At 44.9% G+C, this 17,532-nt stretch overlaps 1 protein-coding gene across 2 annotated transcripts in view; it reads right to left on the bottom strand.

Moving 5' to 3' along the window:
• The window catches only part of GTF3C1 (general transcription factor IIIC subunit 1), a 38,967-nt gene that overhangs the window by 3,696 nt on the left and 17,739 nt on the right, over positions 1-17,532 (bottom strand). For both annotated transcript variants that reach the window (XM_014890931.2, XM_088174532.1), the window contains 16 exons: positions 16,849-17,026; positions 16,319-16,454; positions 15,170-15,305; positions 13,331-13,412; positions 12,503-12,688; positions 11,855-12,012; positions 10,890-11,032; positions 10,623-10,704; positions 9,396-9,508; positions 8,407-8,469; positions 7,809-7,902; positions 6,742-6,914; positions 5,371-5,655; positions 3,161-3,414; positions 1,508-1,794; positions 340-1,000 (listed from right to left, as the gene is read on the bottom strand). In XM_014890931.2, the coding sequence (XP_014746417.2) occupies positions 340-1,000; positions 1,508-1,794; positions 3,161-3,414; positions 5,371-5,655; positions 6,742-6,914; positions 7,809-7,902; positions 8,407-8,469; positions 9,396-9,508; positions 10,623-10,704; positions 10,890-11,032; positions 11,855-12,012; positions 12,503-12,688; positions 13,331-13,412; positions 15,170-15,305; positions 16,319-16,454; positions 16,849-17,026 (3,031 nt within the window). The remainder of the gene's footprint in view (positions 1-339; positions 1,001-1,507; positions 1,795-3,160; positions 3,415-5,370; positions 5,656-6,741; positions 6,915-7,808; positions 7,903-8,406; positions 8,470-9,395; positions 9,509-10,622; positions 10,705-10,889; positions 11,033-11,854; positions 12,013-12,502; positions 12,689-13,330; positions 13,413-15,169; positions 15,306-16,318; positions 16,455-16,848; positions 17,027-17,532) is intronic.

The raw sequence follows: 17,532 nt of genomic DNA, 5'->3' as shown, positions 1-17,532 counted from the left end.
TTAGAGATGCCTGACCTTTGGACTGAAGCCAGAGATGAGAAACTTCCGATCCAAATTATTCTGGAAAAGTTTAAGACATGGAAACAAGTTTCTAAGGAAAACATACTTCTGGACTAGTCATTCCAACCAAAGGCATAGGAAGGATTGCATGATGTATTTGAAAACTTTGAGACTTTCCAGATGAATTAGTGTTAAGCCAATTTATCTGTGAGAGAAGACAATCTCTCTGGTACAGCTGCATAAAGAAGCTAGGATTTGTTTATAAAGTGGAGCTACTGGTTTGAGATCAACTACTGATGAGCTGGTTTGTATTTCAGGGATGCAGAGGACTCTCCATACCTTTAGAGACTCCTGGGTTCTCCTGGAAGCAGGAAAGATCATCATCCTGCTCACTGGCTGATTGTTCAGGGATAGGGATCTGCTCGCTGTGCTCACTGCTGAGCTCATCGTCCTCTCCTTTGAGTTCCTTGTCCTCAGGAGATTTATCTTGTTCCTTGTAAGTGTCCACATCCACAGTCTCTGGAGCAGGCTCTGGGAATTCAGCTGGGGATTCTTTCTGCCCTGCCAGGGAGCCTCCTCCTGGAACTTCTTCACTCCCAGTAACAGCTTCCTTCCTCGGGACAGGCTCAGGAACAGCTGCACCCAAGTTCCTGCCATCTGCACTTGCCAGAGCAGGCTGTGCATCCTGGCAGAGGTGACTGTCACCCTGAGGGACATCAGTCTTACATCTCTTCCTCGGGGGCTCATCATCACTGGCACATTGTGTGTCTTTTCCCAGCTGCTCCTCCTCTCCCAGACATTCCTGTCCCTTCCCTGGCTCTGAGGGCAGATGTTCCTGGGGCACATCTGGGACAGCAGTGTCTGCCCCTGCCGGCTCAGCGTCCTCTGCTTTGCTCTTCAGGCACACTGAGCGGAGCAGCCAGGGCTTGGCAAACACTATTGCCACCAGCCTGACAGTGTGGCCTCCTACTTCTAAAACCTGCTGCATTTCAATGAGGTCCTGTAAAAAACAAACAAAAAACCCCACAACAAATTATCTCAGGAGCTTTCACTGAAAAATGTCATTTTAACCTAGTCTCATGGAAATGTCATGATTTAACTGGCAGCAAGGGAGGAGCAAGAGTTTAGCAGAATATTCAATTTTGACCCCAGCTGTACTTGTTTTACCTCTTATAGCTTCCTGAAATTACAGCATGAGATGTTTTTCTTCAGCTTAAAGTAAGTTTAAAATATAACTGGGAACAAGTACTTTGCTTCCAAAGGTTGATGTCAGTACCTCTAGGTTTCTGAAACAGCTCATCTCTATCTTTGATTAGGTGCTGCTTTAAATTCTGGCCTTCCTAACTTTGAGGCAAGATTGCTGTCAGGTGTGGTGCGTGATCTCCTGCCTAACATAAATAACTGTTCAATTTAAAGTTGCTTCCTACAGCCTGGAGCTCGTCCTGTTCAAGGGGAATACTAAGAATGCAAACATGAATGTATGGAAAGCAGCTGGCTGCAAACCCACCTGAATGTACTGCTCCAAGCTCCTGCTGCGTTCAGCTTCCACCTCTTCATAGCTGCAGAAACGTCTGCTCAGCTCAGCTTTGCAAATCCCAAAGTGAGAAGTGGCCTCTATGGCTTTCCTGATCTCCAGAACAGCTGCCACATCCCTGGGGTTGTACCCATAACGCTCTGTACACTCCTGGAGAAATTTATCCACCTCATAGTTTTCCTCCTGGACTTTTATCAGCCTGGTGAAAGATTCAGGGAGGCAGGAGATGCCCACAGCCATGTGATCCAGCAAGGAAGGAGCTGCAAAGCAAATAAACCATGGGAGTTTAAGCTGTGAAGCAGCAGTTACTGTGCAACACACTGCAGGAAGACAAACAGATTAGAAGTGTTCTAGACCAATTAAAAACAGAGCTCAGCTTTCCCTCTTCATTGCTGCAGTTCCCTTTTTTCCTTCTGCCTGGCAGATCTGTCTGAAAAGACCTGTAAAGAGAACAAACTGGTTTACAAGGGCTCACCCTCCCAGCAAAGTGAATTATGGCTGGAAAGCAGTGAGCACCCAGTGGTGTTCTCTCTAACACTGGGTTAGCTCAGCTCTGAGTTAATGAGGGAATCCTCTCCTTTTCTCTTGAAGAAGGTCAAGTGAAAATTCTAGGGCAAGGAAATGCTGTAGAGGACACTTTTAATCAAAAAATCCACAGCAGAAAGCTGTTGGCCAGATACAGTTTGAATTACCACTCAACAATGCTTTAGACAATTAATTCAACAAAGCATCTCTATGTTCAGTGACAGGTCCAGCACTGCCCCAAAGTGTCCCCCCTGTACAGAGTAGCCACAACTGAAGCCATGTAACCCCTATCCCAGTCCTGGCTGATGAGGAGGCAGCTCTGGCACTGCTCTTCCTGCTCCCTTCCCTTTTATCTGCAGGCTGCTCCATGTTTGCCTCTGGAACTTTCCAGACACCTGCCAAGGAAAAATGGGCTCAGCTGTAATGAGCAGTCAGCTCAGCACAGCTGGAGGGCATGAGAGGCAGCAGAGACAGAATTTCTGTTTTACCTCTGTCACAACAGCAATGGAAATGGGCAGGGGCAGCACTAGACTCTTTCTGCTGAAGAGCTCAAGGCTCTGGATTCATTTGCATTACAGCTGAAAACAAGATGCTCTTTAAGAAGGGGCAGCGCTGATGAACTGCAGACAGTCAAGCTCTAAATATTATAAAAATGTTTAAATTACTGAGGTAAGAGGTCAGACATAGGACACCACTATTTCAGGCACTTGCATGAGACAAATTAAATGAGAATTTCCATTCAAGGAACTTGGAAAGATTTTCTTTTCTCTTTACAGAAGAGAAAGCCTGGCTGTGACATCATACAGTATTTTAAGTTGATGAAGGGACTGAAAAGCCTCCTGGAGAGGGGTAACAGAGCAGAGGACAGACTGCAGTAATAGGTTAATACAACATGAAACAGAGGCAAGGCTTTGTTACCAACCAAAGCCTAAGTCAGCCATCTGTTTTAAGTCAGGAGAGAAAGCCTTACAAACTTGATGTGTAATGAAAACAGAATGTTCCTGCTAGGGGGCTTTGTTTAAATCAATTCCTCAGCAGGTGAGTTCACCACCTCTCCTGCTCCAAGCTGCTTCTGTGCACTTTAGGCCAAACAGAACTAACCTGGAGAGCTGAGCCTTCCTGGGATGGGGGTGCATCTGAGCCTGACCTTCACCTGGCAGGAGTTGACCACGATGTTGTCACTGGGGCTGAGGTTGCGTGTGCTGACAATGCCAGGGGAGTAGTAGCCTCTCATCAGTAAATAATTGGTGTGAGAGGCCTGGCGAGGTTTCACTTCGATTCTGCGTTTGCCTCCAGAGCTGTCGTCCAAGTCATCATCGTCATCATCATCATCCTCCAGTCCTTCTTTTCCCAAGCTACAGCAAACACAGCAGGTTGGATTTGTTTGTTGGGTTTTTTTCCCAAAAGGAGAAAGTGATTCATGACACTGAGCAGAGCAAGGACACGGTGCTCCTGTGCTCTGGGCTTTAGTCCTGCACAGCTGGGGCAGTGTCCACACCAGGCTGATTTAGAGCACTGAGAACAAGAACTACAGAAAAGGAAACACACTAAAGGTCCCTGGGAAAGGAAACTCTCTCTTTTTTTTTGCAAATGTGTTGAAATGAACCCAAAATATCTCAGCTTCCAGTGCTGAAGCTCTTTGGTTCAGCAGATGCTTCATCTTGAGGGAACATCTGTCAGACACTGAGAGCACAAGGGATGCTGCAGGATGGTAAAGACTGTTTATTTTTCAGGGTGAAAAGGAGGAGAGAGAGTTACAGATTTCAGTTACTTTCAAAAATAATAATTAAAAAACCACCAAAAACCAAACTGCAGAAAAGAATAGCAGTAGAAGCCAGGATGGATTTCCCAGAAACAAAAACTTAGTCACTATTTATTCCAGGACATGACAAGAGCCACTAAGAATAAAGCTGAAGGCTCTGAACAACCTGATCTAACTCTGAAGTTGTCTCTGTTTTAAGCAGATTATGCCAGGGATAATGAAAGGTTCCTTCCAACCTTTTCTATAAGGAATTACACCTTGAGTAACTTCTTTTAAAACACATTTGAAATCGAAAGGGAACACCTAATTTAGAAAAAATAGTGAGTGCACCACTCAAGATGCCCCTACTCAGCAATGGGACCAGTCCAGGTTCAGTGTGTTTTTGTAAATGACCTGGCTGACAAAACAGCTCATTCAGCTTGCACAGGATCACCCAACTGAGGACACTGCAAGTGTATGAGAAGCTGGGATTTGCATTCAGAACATCTCCAGCACACTGGAGAGTCAGCCTGGAAAAGAGCAGGGAGCAACTCTCTGTGACAAATGCATGTTATTTATATTACAGTACTCTGCATCTGTCCCTCCACACTGAGAGGGAACAATTAACCAGATAAAGGAAAAGAAGCTTGTTAGGTGAGTCACAAGAAGCATAAGCTGTGCATGGATCACTGCACTGGGGGGGGTTGGCTGCTTTTTTTTTGGCAAGGCCAAGGCCCTTCAGAATCTTGGGATGCATTAGCAGGTGTTTCACCTATCTAACAGGATGGAATTAGCACAGAGCTGCCAGCAAGAGCATGGCATTTGTTTTTGACATCACAATTCAGTGCAGAAAAAAATAATGAGAAAGAAAGAGAACTGGGTAACATGAATGGAGTGAAGGAACTGAAGCTGCTCATTTTAAAGAACAGCATGTTATGGGAGAGGGACCACTATAACAATCCTCAAGTAGGTATTAAGCTGCTATAAAGAGAAAAAGAACAAAGTATTTTCCATGTGTATTCACAATAGGAAGCAGCATGTCAAATTAGTAAGAGATTTTAGTTGCACTTTTAAGAAAGCACATAATGACTGTAAAAAAAGGGCTCACAGACTCCCACTGCCTGGGGCAGTTTCAGTTTATGCCATTACTGCAGGCTTACAGGAAAATGAAATCCAAGAGGAGACAGTGCACAGAAGCACTGCTGTGGTGAGAGGTTCCACTGATAAAGCTGAAACCTTGTTACCAACCCTCTCAGTCGGTGACATGCCAAGGCACAGTGCTGATGAAAATGGTCCTGCAGCACCCAGTGCTCTCCTTTCCATGTCAGCTCTGATGGCACTCAAGTGCCAAGCAATTGAAATGTTGCATGTAAAGGCAAATGCAGCCCAGGGCTATGATGACAGCCACTGACTTAAGAACCATTAAGTCTTCAGAGCACCTCCTCAGAAATAAAAACCTAAACAATAGCAGTCAAAATGCCACAGTGCAGTGCAGGAAATGCCAATTCCTGTCCAATTTCATTCAAGTTATCCCCAAACTGTATTCTCTAATAGAAATAACGGCATTTACCTTTTTATCACTTCATTTTCCACCATAGAGCTGTCCACCACGATGATCTGCTCTGGGATTCTCACATTCACAGCCACCAGTCCCAGGGAGAACAGGGAAAGCATGGCCACACACTGGCCACCAGGGCCATCCATGGGAAATGCCACCATGCCTTCTGATGATGCATTTTCTTCATCTTTAAATGAGAAATTGTGTGGCTGGTCTGATTTTTCAGCATCCTTGAGCTTCTCCAGGAACTGGAAGGACTCTGTACAAATGGTACTGGGGAAGCGCCACGTAAAAACTCTGCACAAAAACACAAAGAAGCACAAATCCTTCCAAATCTGCTCTGAGAACGAGTTTTACAATTATGGTAGCACAAAGAAGCCAAACAGTTGAAGTTTCACGCTAAAGCTGGTAATCAAGGACCTTCCACACCTGCCTTCTCAGTCCTTTTACTAGTTCCAGAACATTAGGTGTTTATGCACTGTGTAAAGGTCAGGTAGCATACAGCAAATAAAAAGCAAAGGTATCATCTTCTGCTTCACAGGAGTGCTAAGGAAATCTTCCCACTACATCTGTAACTGTGGTGCTGCATCTCCTCCCCTCTCCATGTGTCTCTGAAGTCCTGCCCAGCACCCTTGGCTCTATTTCCTCAGTGCCCTGACTGCTCCCCACATAAGGACTGACATGGTATCAGCTTCATCTTCACCCTCCTCTGCACCCTCAGCTGAAGGTTCCCAGCTCTGGATACTTCTTGTGTGTTGTCACCTCCATGCCACACTTGAGTGGATTTTTTCTGTAGTAATTATGTTGACATGGACTGGACTGGCATCATCACCAGTCCTTTATTAAAAACCTTTCGTGCCTTCTTTCAGTGACTTGTCTCAAGCAACTCTGACTCCTTCCCTCACAGGCAGCTTCACACAGCTCTGACTCCTTTCCTCATTAGTTGCTTCACACAGTATTGACTCCTTTTCTTACAGGCAGCTTCACACAGCTCTGACTCCTGCTCTCCTCTCTACATGACTGGATAAACCCAACCTGTCCCTTACCCAGCCCCCTAACCCTGTCTGTCCCTCACACAGCATCTTCTCACCTTGTCTGTCCCTTGCACAGCCACATGTCCCAAACCTCCCCACAGCACAGCCAGCAGAGTCCATCCCAAACTGCAGCAGACTCTGGGTCTCAAGCTCTAACTCCAACTAAGTCTTGACTAGCTAACCCACTCTTCTATACCACCCAAACTCATTAGACAGGCAAGGCTGTTTGTAGTCCTTGGTAATCAGTACAGCTGTAATTCACTGGGAAAGTGCCTCCTGCACTATGCTTACAACCTATCTTCCCACATTTTTCCTTTTCTCCAAGCCCAGCAGTGCCCCTGGCACCCACCTGTAGTAGCTCTGGGACAGCTGGTAGGACATGGGTGCAAAGGGCAGGGCACGGCTCTTCTTGGGCCCCAGCGTGTGGTTCACCCTGCGCCGGTTCACCAGGCTCCTCCTCTGGCACTCCAGGAAAGCCTTCACCAGGATGTCATCCCTGTACTCCTGGTACAGCCTGAATGTCTGCAAGACACCCTCAGTGACAGCTCTGCATCACCTGCTCCAGGTCACAGGCACTCACACACAAGCCAGAGTGAAAATTATCCATATAAATTCACTTTATTCCTCTGTTCCTTGTGTGGCCTTCCAGACTTGCCATGGTAAATGCCAATTAAATTAACTAAATGCTACAGAGCACTTGATATTCAAAATGGGATCAGGCTCCCACTGTAATTAGAGTTCTGAAAAATGCTTCTCTGCCACACATCTTGGTAAATTCTTCCCCTCATTTCAGCAGGAACATTTGATTCTGAGAGTTTGGCTGTCCAGGTTCCACTCTTGCTTATGAGCTGTTAAACTCCCTTTGAACTTTGACCTTCCTTAAGCACTTGAGTGAATGATGATCTTTTTTTGTAGTCCCCAACACTGAAGGAGAGACCCCCAACACCAGTGTCAGCTGGGTATTAGGATTGTTTTTGGGATATCTCCTCCAGACCATTCCAGCTGCTCAGGTGGGCACTGAAGCTTGACCCACTGGAAGTGATGTGGGGCTTATTTCACGTAGTTTTAGGAGACTGCTTCAACCTCACATCTTGCAATCTCATCCTCAGAGAGAAAACAACAAACTGAAAATCTTCCTACAATATATAACTTCCTAAAAGCAGAATACTCCCCACAGAATAGATACGAAACCAAATTTCTGGGTTTCTTTTTGCCCATTTGAAAAAGGAATGTGCCAAGGGAGGGAGGAGAAACTCTAGGGTTGTATGACCACATGTGAAAGTGGCACTTGGACATGGTTTAGTGGTGGCCTTGGCAGTGCTGGGCTGATGGCTGACTTGATGATCTTTAAGGTCTGTTCCAACCTAAACAATTCCATGATTCTGTGAGCAGTAAAGTTTGGTGCAGACACTGTACCTGAAATGACTGGCAAGATTCCATCTGGTGATCTGAGAGTGCCAGTGTGCTCTGAATCAGATTCTGCAGCACTAGAAAATGAATATCATAAATACTGAAAGAAAAAAGAAAAAAATATTTATTCCTGGTGATTTTTGAACATGAGGTACCCATTAAAGCAGCACAAAAATCTACAAACTCTATCACCTGCTTCTGAAATAGAAGCATAGGGACACGAGATACTGAGGATCATTCATGTAAAAGAATCTGCTGCATTTTCCCTCATCTCCCACCTCAAATTTTTGGATCAGTCCAGATAATCTGACACAAAGTTCTCCCTGATAACATCTCTTCCTCTTAAGATACAATACCCACATAGAAAATGTACACCATTGTCCCAATGATAAAATCATTTTGAAGTCATCTCTTTTATCATTTTATCTACCAAATCTATGTCACAGGTCCCTACAGTCTTGTCAAAGTATTTTTCTGTTAATAAATTTATACAACACAACAAACAGATGAAAACACTGAATTTGGACACTTCTATGGCTTCCACAAATGGGAGGGGCTGATGTGGCCTGGTCATAATGAGGAAAATGGTGCTACTGCTGCTCACCTGTTCAGATTATCCTCTTTTGTGCCTTGATTTGTGTCTTCTCCAATTGCCAGCACTCGAAACCTAGTTAAGGGAAGAGAAAGGAGAACACTGGAACCAGATTTTCTGTGCTTTTGCATCAGCCAAGAAGCCCAGAGGCTGATGAGCACAACTGCTAACGAGGCAAGTGCTGGGTCAGTGCAAGGGACTGTCTGCTCCAGCAGCCCTCAGCACAAGGGTCAGACAGGAAAAGAACTGTCCAGATCCAGCTCCACTCAAATATCTGTTGACAAGGAGATAAAACAAGGGACAGGAGACAGTTCCAGCACTGGAAGGATTTGTCATTTTACTGAGGTTTTGCACTTCCAGTTACCACTGGCAGCACTTTTGCTGTAATGCACAGCTCTTCCCAAAATAAGAAAAATTACAAAGGTGCTACATTTTTTATCATAAAATGGTCTGAGACAGAATTTTTCCACACTGCTCTTCAAGTGTTAATCATCATTAAAAAGCTTAATGACCTGGAGCTGCAGAATGCTGTACAAGGCTGAGTGCTCTTCCTTATCAATACTTTAAGCAGCACTGAGATGATTCAGCTGAGCAACCAGCTACAAATTGTGATAGAAAATGGGACCAGTTCATCTGGAAAATGCTAGATTTCTACTGCAATGAAAAGTTACATCTGAGTAGCAACATCTCTAACACCAAGGTTGAGGACTTGACAATTCAGGAAAATCTGCTGTAGTGAATTTTTGGTTTAAAAGTCTTATTTATCAATAAGAGTGGTATGAAATCAGCAAAATTGTGCAAATAATTGAAAATCACTTATATGTATTTAGGAAGTGTGGATATGCAAGAAACACTGCTGGTTGTATTTAGCAAAACTTCTTTTCTTACAAAGGGTGCAAGTACAGAGGGTGTAAATCATGCCCAGAGACCTGCTCTGAATTGCTGGCCCCTCTCACTGCCTCACCCCGTGTGCAGAGCTAAAAGCACCATGATTAAAATACCTGGAAAAGAGTTCCTCCAGAGTGTCAGGAATCTCCAGTTTGGGATTCCCCAGGGTTGAACTGAATTTCTCTTTCAGTCTTTCCACGAACTCTTTAAACTCCTCTGCACAAACCTTCGAAAAGAGGACACAGAAATGTCAATTTCTTACAGTGAGAAAAACCCCTCTACTTTTAAAGTGTGCATGAAAATTCTTGTAGCAACAGCTGAATTCTGAAGTCAGAAGCAGTCCAACAGCCAAGGCAAGGCAGGGAAAAGCTCGTGCAGTTGGTGTTTGCTGATTCAGTGAACAGTTGCAGGTTCCATCTGTAATCAGCCTCACAGCTACAAGCCAAGCACCATGAACATATGTTCTAAGACAATTTCCTGAATTAACAGCAAGATCTCTTGCTAGAGCTATGTTTAAGCTTCTGCTCAAGCCCTGCAGGCTTTTCCATGTTCTCCATGAAGTCTGTTTGCACAATCATGGCTTGGAGAACACCTGTTACATGAGAGGAATGTTCTCTGGAAACAAGTTTTTATTTGCTTCCAAAGACAGACATTGAGGATGGAGATACATATTTATTTTAGTGATGTCTCATCTCTTTCTTTAAGCAACATGAATCTAACAGCAGAACTGATGGGTTTTTCTGACAATGGTATGAATTGTCATTCCTGGATAAAAGTGATCTTGCTGTGACACTGTCCCAGTTCTGAGAAAATTCTGAAATTCAAAATGGAATTGTTTACATTGAAAGTGTAAACAACTTTTCAAGTTGAAATTATGGTTCATTTAAATGAAAAAAAAAAAAGAAATTAAATCTTTTGGCTGCTCAAGTCAAGTCTTATAAAATTTGCTTGTGTTCCTACACTCATCCACAGAAGCTAAGGTGACAGTTCAACACACAACTGGAATAAAAATTAGAAATTACAGAGAAAAAATGCTTTCTTGCTCAAACAACAATGTGGCTGAAATGCTAAAAAAAGAATCAGCAGATAGAGATGTTTAGTCATGGACGTTTATAAACAAGCACATTGAAAACACAGTGGTTGTTGCACAGCTGTTTCTGTGCCTCTGGAAAGCTGCCCTGTGTCCACTTTGCTCCCAAATCAGCAATGATGCTGCATTTTTACAATGATGCTATTTTTAAAATAGCTAAAGGTTCAAAGACATGAAATCACAGTGCAAGTACTCAGCAATTCAAACAGCATAAAGTACTCCATGAACTTTTGGAATACCTCCCTCCTACCTGTGGATCTTCATAATTATTTTCTCTATTCATGAAATCATCAATGAGGGCTTTATCTTGGTAAACCTCAGCAAGGCAAACTCTGCAAGAGATACAATTGAAAGTGTTGCTCAGAGCTGAAATTTTCCCAGCTCAAAACATATCTGACAGCAGCAGGGTGCAAAGAAGATGAAATCTTTAAGTGACATGAAACAAAAGAAATACGTAGGAGGACCATGTCACTTCAGGAGAATTCAGCCTGGATCTAGAGCACAGAACACTTCTTACTTGTAATTGAGGTAGGTCTGTGGGTTTCTCACAATGTAGCGGGCTCGCCGTCCCACGGAATGGGAGGTTTTATCCAGGGACTCCTCGAAGCTGGAGTGCATGAGGTCCCTCACCACCTGCCAGGGCACAAAGGGCCCTTTCACCTGCAGGAGGAACACGAGTGTGTGCACTTAAACCCTTAAACCTCGCCATGTGTGAGAGCAGTGCGAAGGCCTGGCTGCTGCCACGTGTGTGCAGGGCCCAGCAGCTGCCGTGTGTGTGTGTGCAGGGCCCAGCAGCTGCCGTGTGTGTGTGTGTGCAGGGCCCAGCAGCTGCCCTGTGTGTGTGTGTACAGCACCCAGCAGCTGCCCTGTGTGTGTGCAGGGCCCAGCAGCTGCCCTGTGTGTGTGTGTGCAGGGCCCAGCAGCTGCCGTGTGTGTGTGTGCAGGGCCCAGCAGCTGCCCTGTGTGTGTGTGTGCAGGGCCCAGCAGCTGCCGTGTGTGTGTGTGCAGGGCCCAGCAGCTGCCCTGTGTGTGTGTGTGCAGGGCCCAGCAGCTGCCCTGTGTGTGTGTGCAGGGCCCAGCAGCTGCCGTGTGTGTGTGTGCAGGGCCCAGCAGCTGCCCTGTGTGTGTGTGCAGGGCCCAGCAGCTGCCGTGTGTGTGTGCAGGGCCCAGCAGCTGCCGTGTGTGTGTGTGTACAGCACCCAGCAGCTGCCGTGTGTGTGTGTGTACAGCACCCAGCAGCTGCCGTGTGTGTGTGTGTACAGCACCCAGCAGCTGCCCTGTGTGTGTGTGCAGGGCCCAGCAGCTGCCACGTGTGTGCAGGGCCCAGCAGCTGCCGTGTGTGTGTGTACAGCACCCAGCAGCTGCCCTGTGTGTGTGTGCAGGGCCCAGCAGCTGCCGTGTGTGTGTGTACAGCACCCAGCAGCTGCCATGTGTGTGTGTGTAGAGCACCCAGCAGCTGCGTGCTGTGGCTGTGCTCGGCACCTTGGCGTTGAGCACATGGCTGGCAATCCTGCACAGCATGAGCAGGCTGTCCTCCTGCACCGTCCACGTCACGCGCAGCCGCGTCATCCTCAGCAGGGCGCTCTGGTCAGCCTTGTCGTGGTAGCGCAGCCGCTTGCTTTTGTCTGCACAATCCTCTTCTGGCAAATCCAGGGAAACAAAAAAAAGACATTTAGCTCGGCACTGTCTGTTCTGAGTAACTTCTATCACAGGCTGAGCACCAGTTCAAGTTTGTAAGAATGAGAGACGAGCAGGGAAGGAAGTTGCAGTCTAAAAGTGAAATGCAGCAACAGCTCTCCCAGGCATGAGAAAACAAACACTTTAAGTGGCAAATTGACCACCTAGAGCATCATTCCATGAGGAATCTCTAAGCCAGCTTTCGAGAGCTGATAATGGATTGCAGGGAGCTGCTCTGGCACAGACTCCACGAGGATTCCTCCAGCCTGTGCAGTCACACACAGCTCGTGGGCACAGTGTGCTGCTGCTTGTCCCCGGGACACCTGAGCCTCCTCACTGACTGAGGCCACCCACACACAGCCACAGAGCTGTCCTGTCCCACACTCTCTTTTCCAAAGCAGCTTCCTGCAGGCCTAGGCATAGTAAAGAATGCAGCCTTTTCCTGTTTCTTACCTTTCTTTTTCTTCTTTGTCTTCTTTCCAACATCTTTCCTAAGCCTCTTCCTCTTTTGGCTTTTTCCACCTCTCACTCGTTTTGTTCGATCCTGGGTTGGTTCTTTAGTTATTTCAATACATTCCTCTTTCTGGATAAGTGACTCTGATCCTACTTTTGCTTCTCCCAAAATATTAATTTTGTTGCCTAAAATGACACATATTTACAGCATTGGAGCTTTATAGCAATGACATTCTACAATGTTAAGGGGTACAGAGATCAAATGACAAATTTCAGTAAATTAAAAGACAGATGCCCTCTCAGAATTGTCCTTTGTTAGTCTTGTCATTTCATGCCCCTTCTCAGCACCTCACAGAATAAATTCCTACATTAATGAGGAATCAAGTAATTAAGTCTAGTTTACAGTGCACAAACACAAGGGATCAGAGCTGAGGTTTTACATTCAACCTGAAGCATTTTCTCCTCCTTAGCTCAAACATTAGGCTGGATAACAGTGCTACAAAACATTGGTCCCTCTGGACTTTCTGCAAACTGCACATCAGAAATTAAAAAGGACAGAAATTATTGTTCTATAAGAAGTTATTTACATATCTATTTTACAGCCCCAGAAGCATCCTAGATCATTGTAAGGAAACAGGACCAACCCATGTCATCAATACTAGATAAAAAATTATTGTTCCATATAGCCAGTAATAGGGAATGAAATCATTTATCTGTTTTACTGCCCCAGGAGCATCCCAGATTACTGGAAGGAGAAAAGAACAACTCACACCCTTCATGCTGGGTTTGATAAAGGCACAAGGAGCTGTGCACAGCCTCAGTCCTTACCTCCAGTACTGAGGGGCAGGGCGTGTTTGGTGAGGAAGGTGTGGAGTCTTGCTGTCAGTCCATTTTCAGGAGCTGTATTTTCCTAAGACAACACAACTTTAAAAATGGTGACACACAAAAGGGGTGCACTGATTTTAACAACAATCTACTTTTATAATCGGAGTAATGTCAGAAATAAATTTTCAGTTTAAAGATCCCTGGCTGTAACCAAGAACTCATTTGTATTATTACCACCATACATTAGAATGGCTCCAGAGCTTTTCTTAAATCCCACTGAAATGACCACTAGACTGTGAAGGTTAGAAACCTCCTCAAGTTTAAATGCAGTAATTACTGGAAAAGAAATGCTTGATTCTTTCATTGCTTCAGAGGCTGAGCAGAATTTGCTCTAAAACAGAGATTTTCCAAAGCATTTTATATTCCAAAGGAACTCTGAAAAGCACAAAACCAAAATGCAAACATCAACACTGAGTAAATGCCTCCTATAGCACATTCTGCCCATCCTAAATCTGACCTTAAGCAACTGCAACGTACTGGGAGTTTTGCCATTCTCTGCTAAACCCATTTCTCTTGTGTGGACTTCACTGGGCAGAAGCTGGTCACAAGATGTGGAGAGGAAAGCAGAGACCAAAGAGCTGCTGGAGGTTGTGTTACTGCTCAACAGTGAGGTGACTGAACAGCAGACAGAATTCAAACTGAAATGATCGTGCCTGAGGGAGATAAATTAGCAACTCTAATTTTATATGCACTGATAGGCTCTGATTTGGGCACTGCTTAGGGGAGAGTAATTACAGGCAGCTCTGTGAAAGTCCCTGCTCAGTGCTTGGTGATGGTGAAAATGCAAAGGAAATGTATGGAATTCTTAGAGAAGCAAAGCAACACTAAGCAGCTGTAAAAATTCTGTGCTTGGCCACAACCTTAAAGCATCTTAAACTCTCAGATTGTGTTTCCACCTTAAAAAGGACAGGTAGAACTATCACAGGTTAAAATAAAGGCAACAAGGATGATTAAAGACAGGACAGTTCCATGCTGGGAATAGTAGATGTCAGTCTTAAAAACAAGGTGATGAATACTAGAGACATGAGAGATGTTCACAAAAATCCAGTGAAACACTAACAATAACAAAGAATGAATTCTTCACAGCCTCCCTTAGTTCTACAATTACTGAGGAGCTTAAGGCATCAAAAGGAAGTGGTGGCACATAGCAGGAATTTGAAACACTTTGCCACAGGAGGCTGGGGATAGTAAAGACTTCTCTATGCTCAAAAAACAGACAAATTAATGCTAAAAGAAAAAAGCTATTACTGCTTTGAAATATCAGCCCCGGATTTAGAAGGGCCTTAAGCCAAAATTGCAGACAGCTGGGAGAGCATTCTGAGGAAATATCCCTTGCTCTTACAAGCTTCTATCAGAGATAGGACATTAGCCAGAATTCTGATTTGCATGTGTTGGGCTCCCTGGGTTTTTTTTGTTTTTATTTTTTTCCTTGTGTATTTCCTTGTTTTGGATGTTTTGCTTTTTGTCTGACAACATCTACATTCCAGAAAGGCAAGAGGAACCACTAAGTAATGTGAACTGCCTGCTCATTGAAGTATTTCTCCTTTGGTTGAATGTATTAACAAATTCATTGTCAAATTCAGTTTTCAAATAAAATTTATGTCCAATTCTTTCATTCACTTCAGCACCAAGATTTGTGAACATCTGGCACTCATTTTGTTCCAGTGCTGCAAACCCTTACTGAGAGCATGCAAACAGTAAGATTTTGGTGTCACTACCTCAACCTTAAGAACATTAAAATTTGGAGAAGTCACTAAAGTATATAAATTTTAAAATACCCACCTTCCTGGTCTTGTTGATGATGTAGCTTGTCCAGATCCAATTGCGTTTCAGGTGCCCATAAAAGCTGGAATCCAGACCTGCAGCTCCCAGCCCATCTCCAGGGATGGATCCATCATCAACCACTTCTCTGCTGCCTCTACCAGCAAGAGGAACAAAACCCACAGGAATTATTTTGCACAGATTCCTTCTCAGTGCTCTTCACTGGTGTGTGTGCAATGTACAGAACTCTCCCCTTGCCCTCCCAGTTTAGGGGGTAATATTACACCATCAATTACATCCCAGAACTGTTTCTTTCTTAAAGATGTCACAGTCATCCCCAGCCTAACTGCAAATAAACACGAGATATCCAATTTAAAAGATTTACTGCCACACAAAGAGAACATATGCAGAAGTTCAAGCAAGGATCAGTGGAACTGGGTCCCTCAACTCCATTACTTTTTTTAAAGATAACTTGATATATCTACCTGCAACATTGAACTTACTGAAAATACTTCTAAACAGACTGTTTATTGAAACAGAATAGAATATTGACAGAGCTAAACCACAGTGCACAACACAATATAAAAAATTTAGCTGGGGCTCTGCACGGCTGTCACAGGTTGTGGGCATGCAACTCTCCCAGGTATTGTGGGTGTGATTAGGCAGAAGATTAAATGCTCCAGAGATCACCTCCAGATCACAGTGCACATTAGAAATTAATCTGCAACCAATTACAGCCAAGTGCAGCACAAAGGGATAGGATTCAGAATGTGGCACTGGGGAGCTGCTGAAGCTACTTAAGATACCATGATATAAAGCATAGGAACAGAAAACCTTTAAATTTGTTATTCCTGGCATTCACTGTACTTGAGAAGCATTTCCTCCCTCCCAACTCTGCTCTCATCAGAACTCTTGCAACACACATCTGTACTGCTCTGGAAGAAATCCCAATCTGTTTATCCCATCCCTCCAGCACAACCACCTGCTTGGCAGCCAAATTATTGGGAACATGAAACAGAACTCCATCTCCTTTGATTCAGTTCACCTCTGAACTCCTCAGAACAGCCAGCTGAGATACTCGAGTGCTTTTGCTATTCAGTAACATCCTCAACACCTGAACAGTTCTTGCCTGCCCTGCTCAAGCAGCTCTCAGGGGCCAAGGTGACCTACGTGGTGTATTCCAGCATGGCACACTTTCGTTCCAGGTTGTGTTTGTTCACTGCTGACTCCTGCTCCTTTTCCACATCCAGGGCACTCTCCTCCCCTGCAAGGTTGCTCCTCTTTGTCCGGGGACAGCGGACAACTCCTGCACAGACAAAGGGGTTTCACTGTCAGCATGACAACTCAGAATTCAACTTCCAATCCACCCTGCTCTGGCAAACTACTGCTCCCACACAGTACTGCCACTTTTACCCCTTCTCCATACAACATGCCTGCTTCTCACAGAGAAGGGCTACTGCCAACTTTGACACTTCCAACAGGGCAGCAAGGTTTTTCCATGAACACAAGTGGATCACAATTTCATAGAATTATATGAACACGGCTCCCAACTTCTTTTTTGTTTGTGATGCACAGGACAACATTCCAAAACAGTAGTAGTGAAAAAACAGAGGCTGGCTCAAGTTTTAGGAAGGGAAGAGGAATGGTGGTGTGCCCATAAGGGGCAGTGAGGGTGCTCAGGAGGTCCAGGTGTGCCATACCCAGGGGTGTGTTCAGGCAGACACACTGCAGATCAAACCAGAAGTTCTCCACGTCCTGCAGGGTGTTGAGGACGTAGCAGCGCCGCTCAAAGGGGCGGCTGCTCTGGGCCAGGTTGTAGTGCAGGTCACAGATGGTGGTGTCCACAATCACAGCATTTCTCTTCATGTACACAAACACCTGCCAGACACAGCACAGCTCAGGCTGTAAACGTCACTGAAACTGCCTGATTAGCAGGGCACACCAGCTAGGTTAGGGCTGGACAGTTTCTGCCTTTGCTCATCTCAGCCACTGCTCTGACATGAGCCACACCCACTCCCTCGCTATTGCACTGTGTTCCCAAATTCCCTTGACACCAATCCAGAAACTTCCCTTCTAGATTTAGAACAGTTTCTTTTCACCCTTGTGCACAGGATATTCCAAGTTTCCACAGAGTGGTTATTTCCTGCAAGTCCTCACTTGGGATTTGAATGGATGAGTTTGGGGGCCTCATTACCTTTCTTATCCTCACAAAGTCTTGTCTGCTTTCTCCTTTGCAGGTGCTCTCTATATAAAAAGATGCATATGAATCTCATTATTTTACTCTGATCAGTGCCTTTATTCTGTGTCAGACACCCAAGTTTAACACCTGCATGGAAAAGAATGTGCCATACTCATTTTTCATTAAGTCTTGCCAGTCTGGGACC

This window comes from Sturnus vulgaris, chromosome 16, assembly GCF_052056855.1.
Source record: "Sturnus vulgaris isolate bStuVul1 chromosome 16, bStuVul1.hap1, whole genome shotgun sequence".
NCBI lineage: Eukaryota > Metazoa > Chordata > Aves > Passeriformes > Sturnidae > Sturnus > Sturnus vulgaris.
This window is presented reverse-complemented; position numbering and strand designations above follow the sequence as displayed.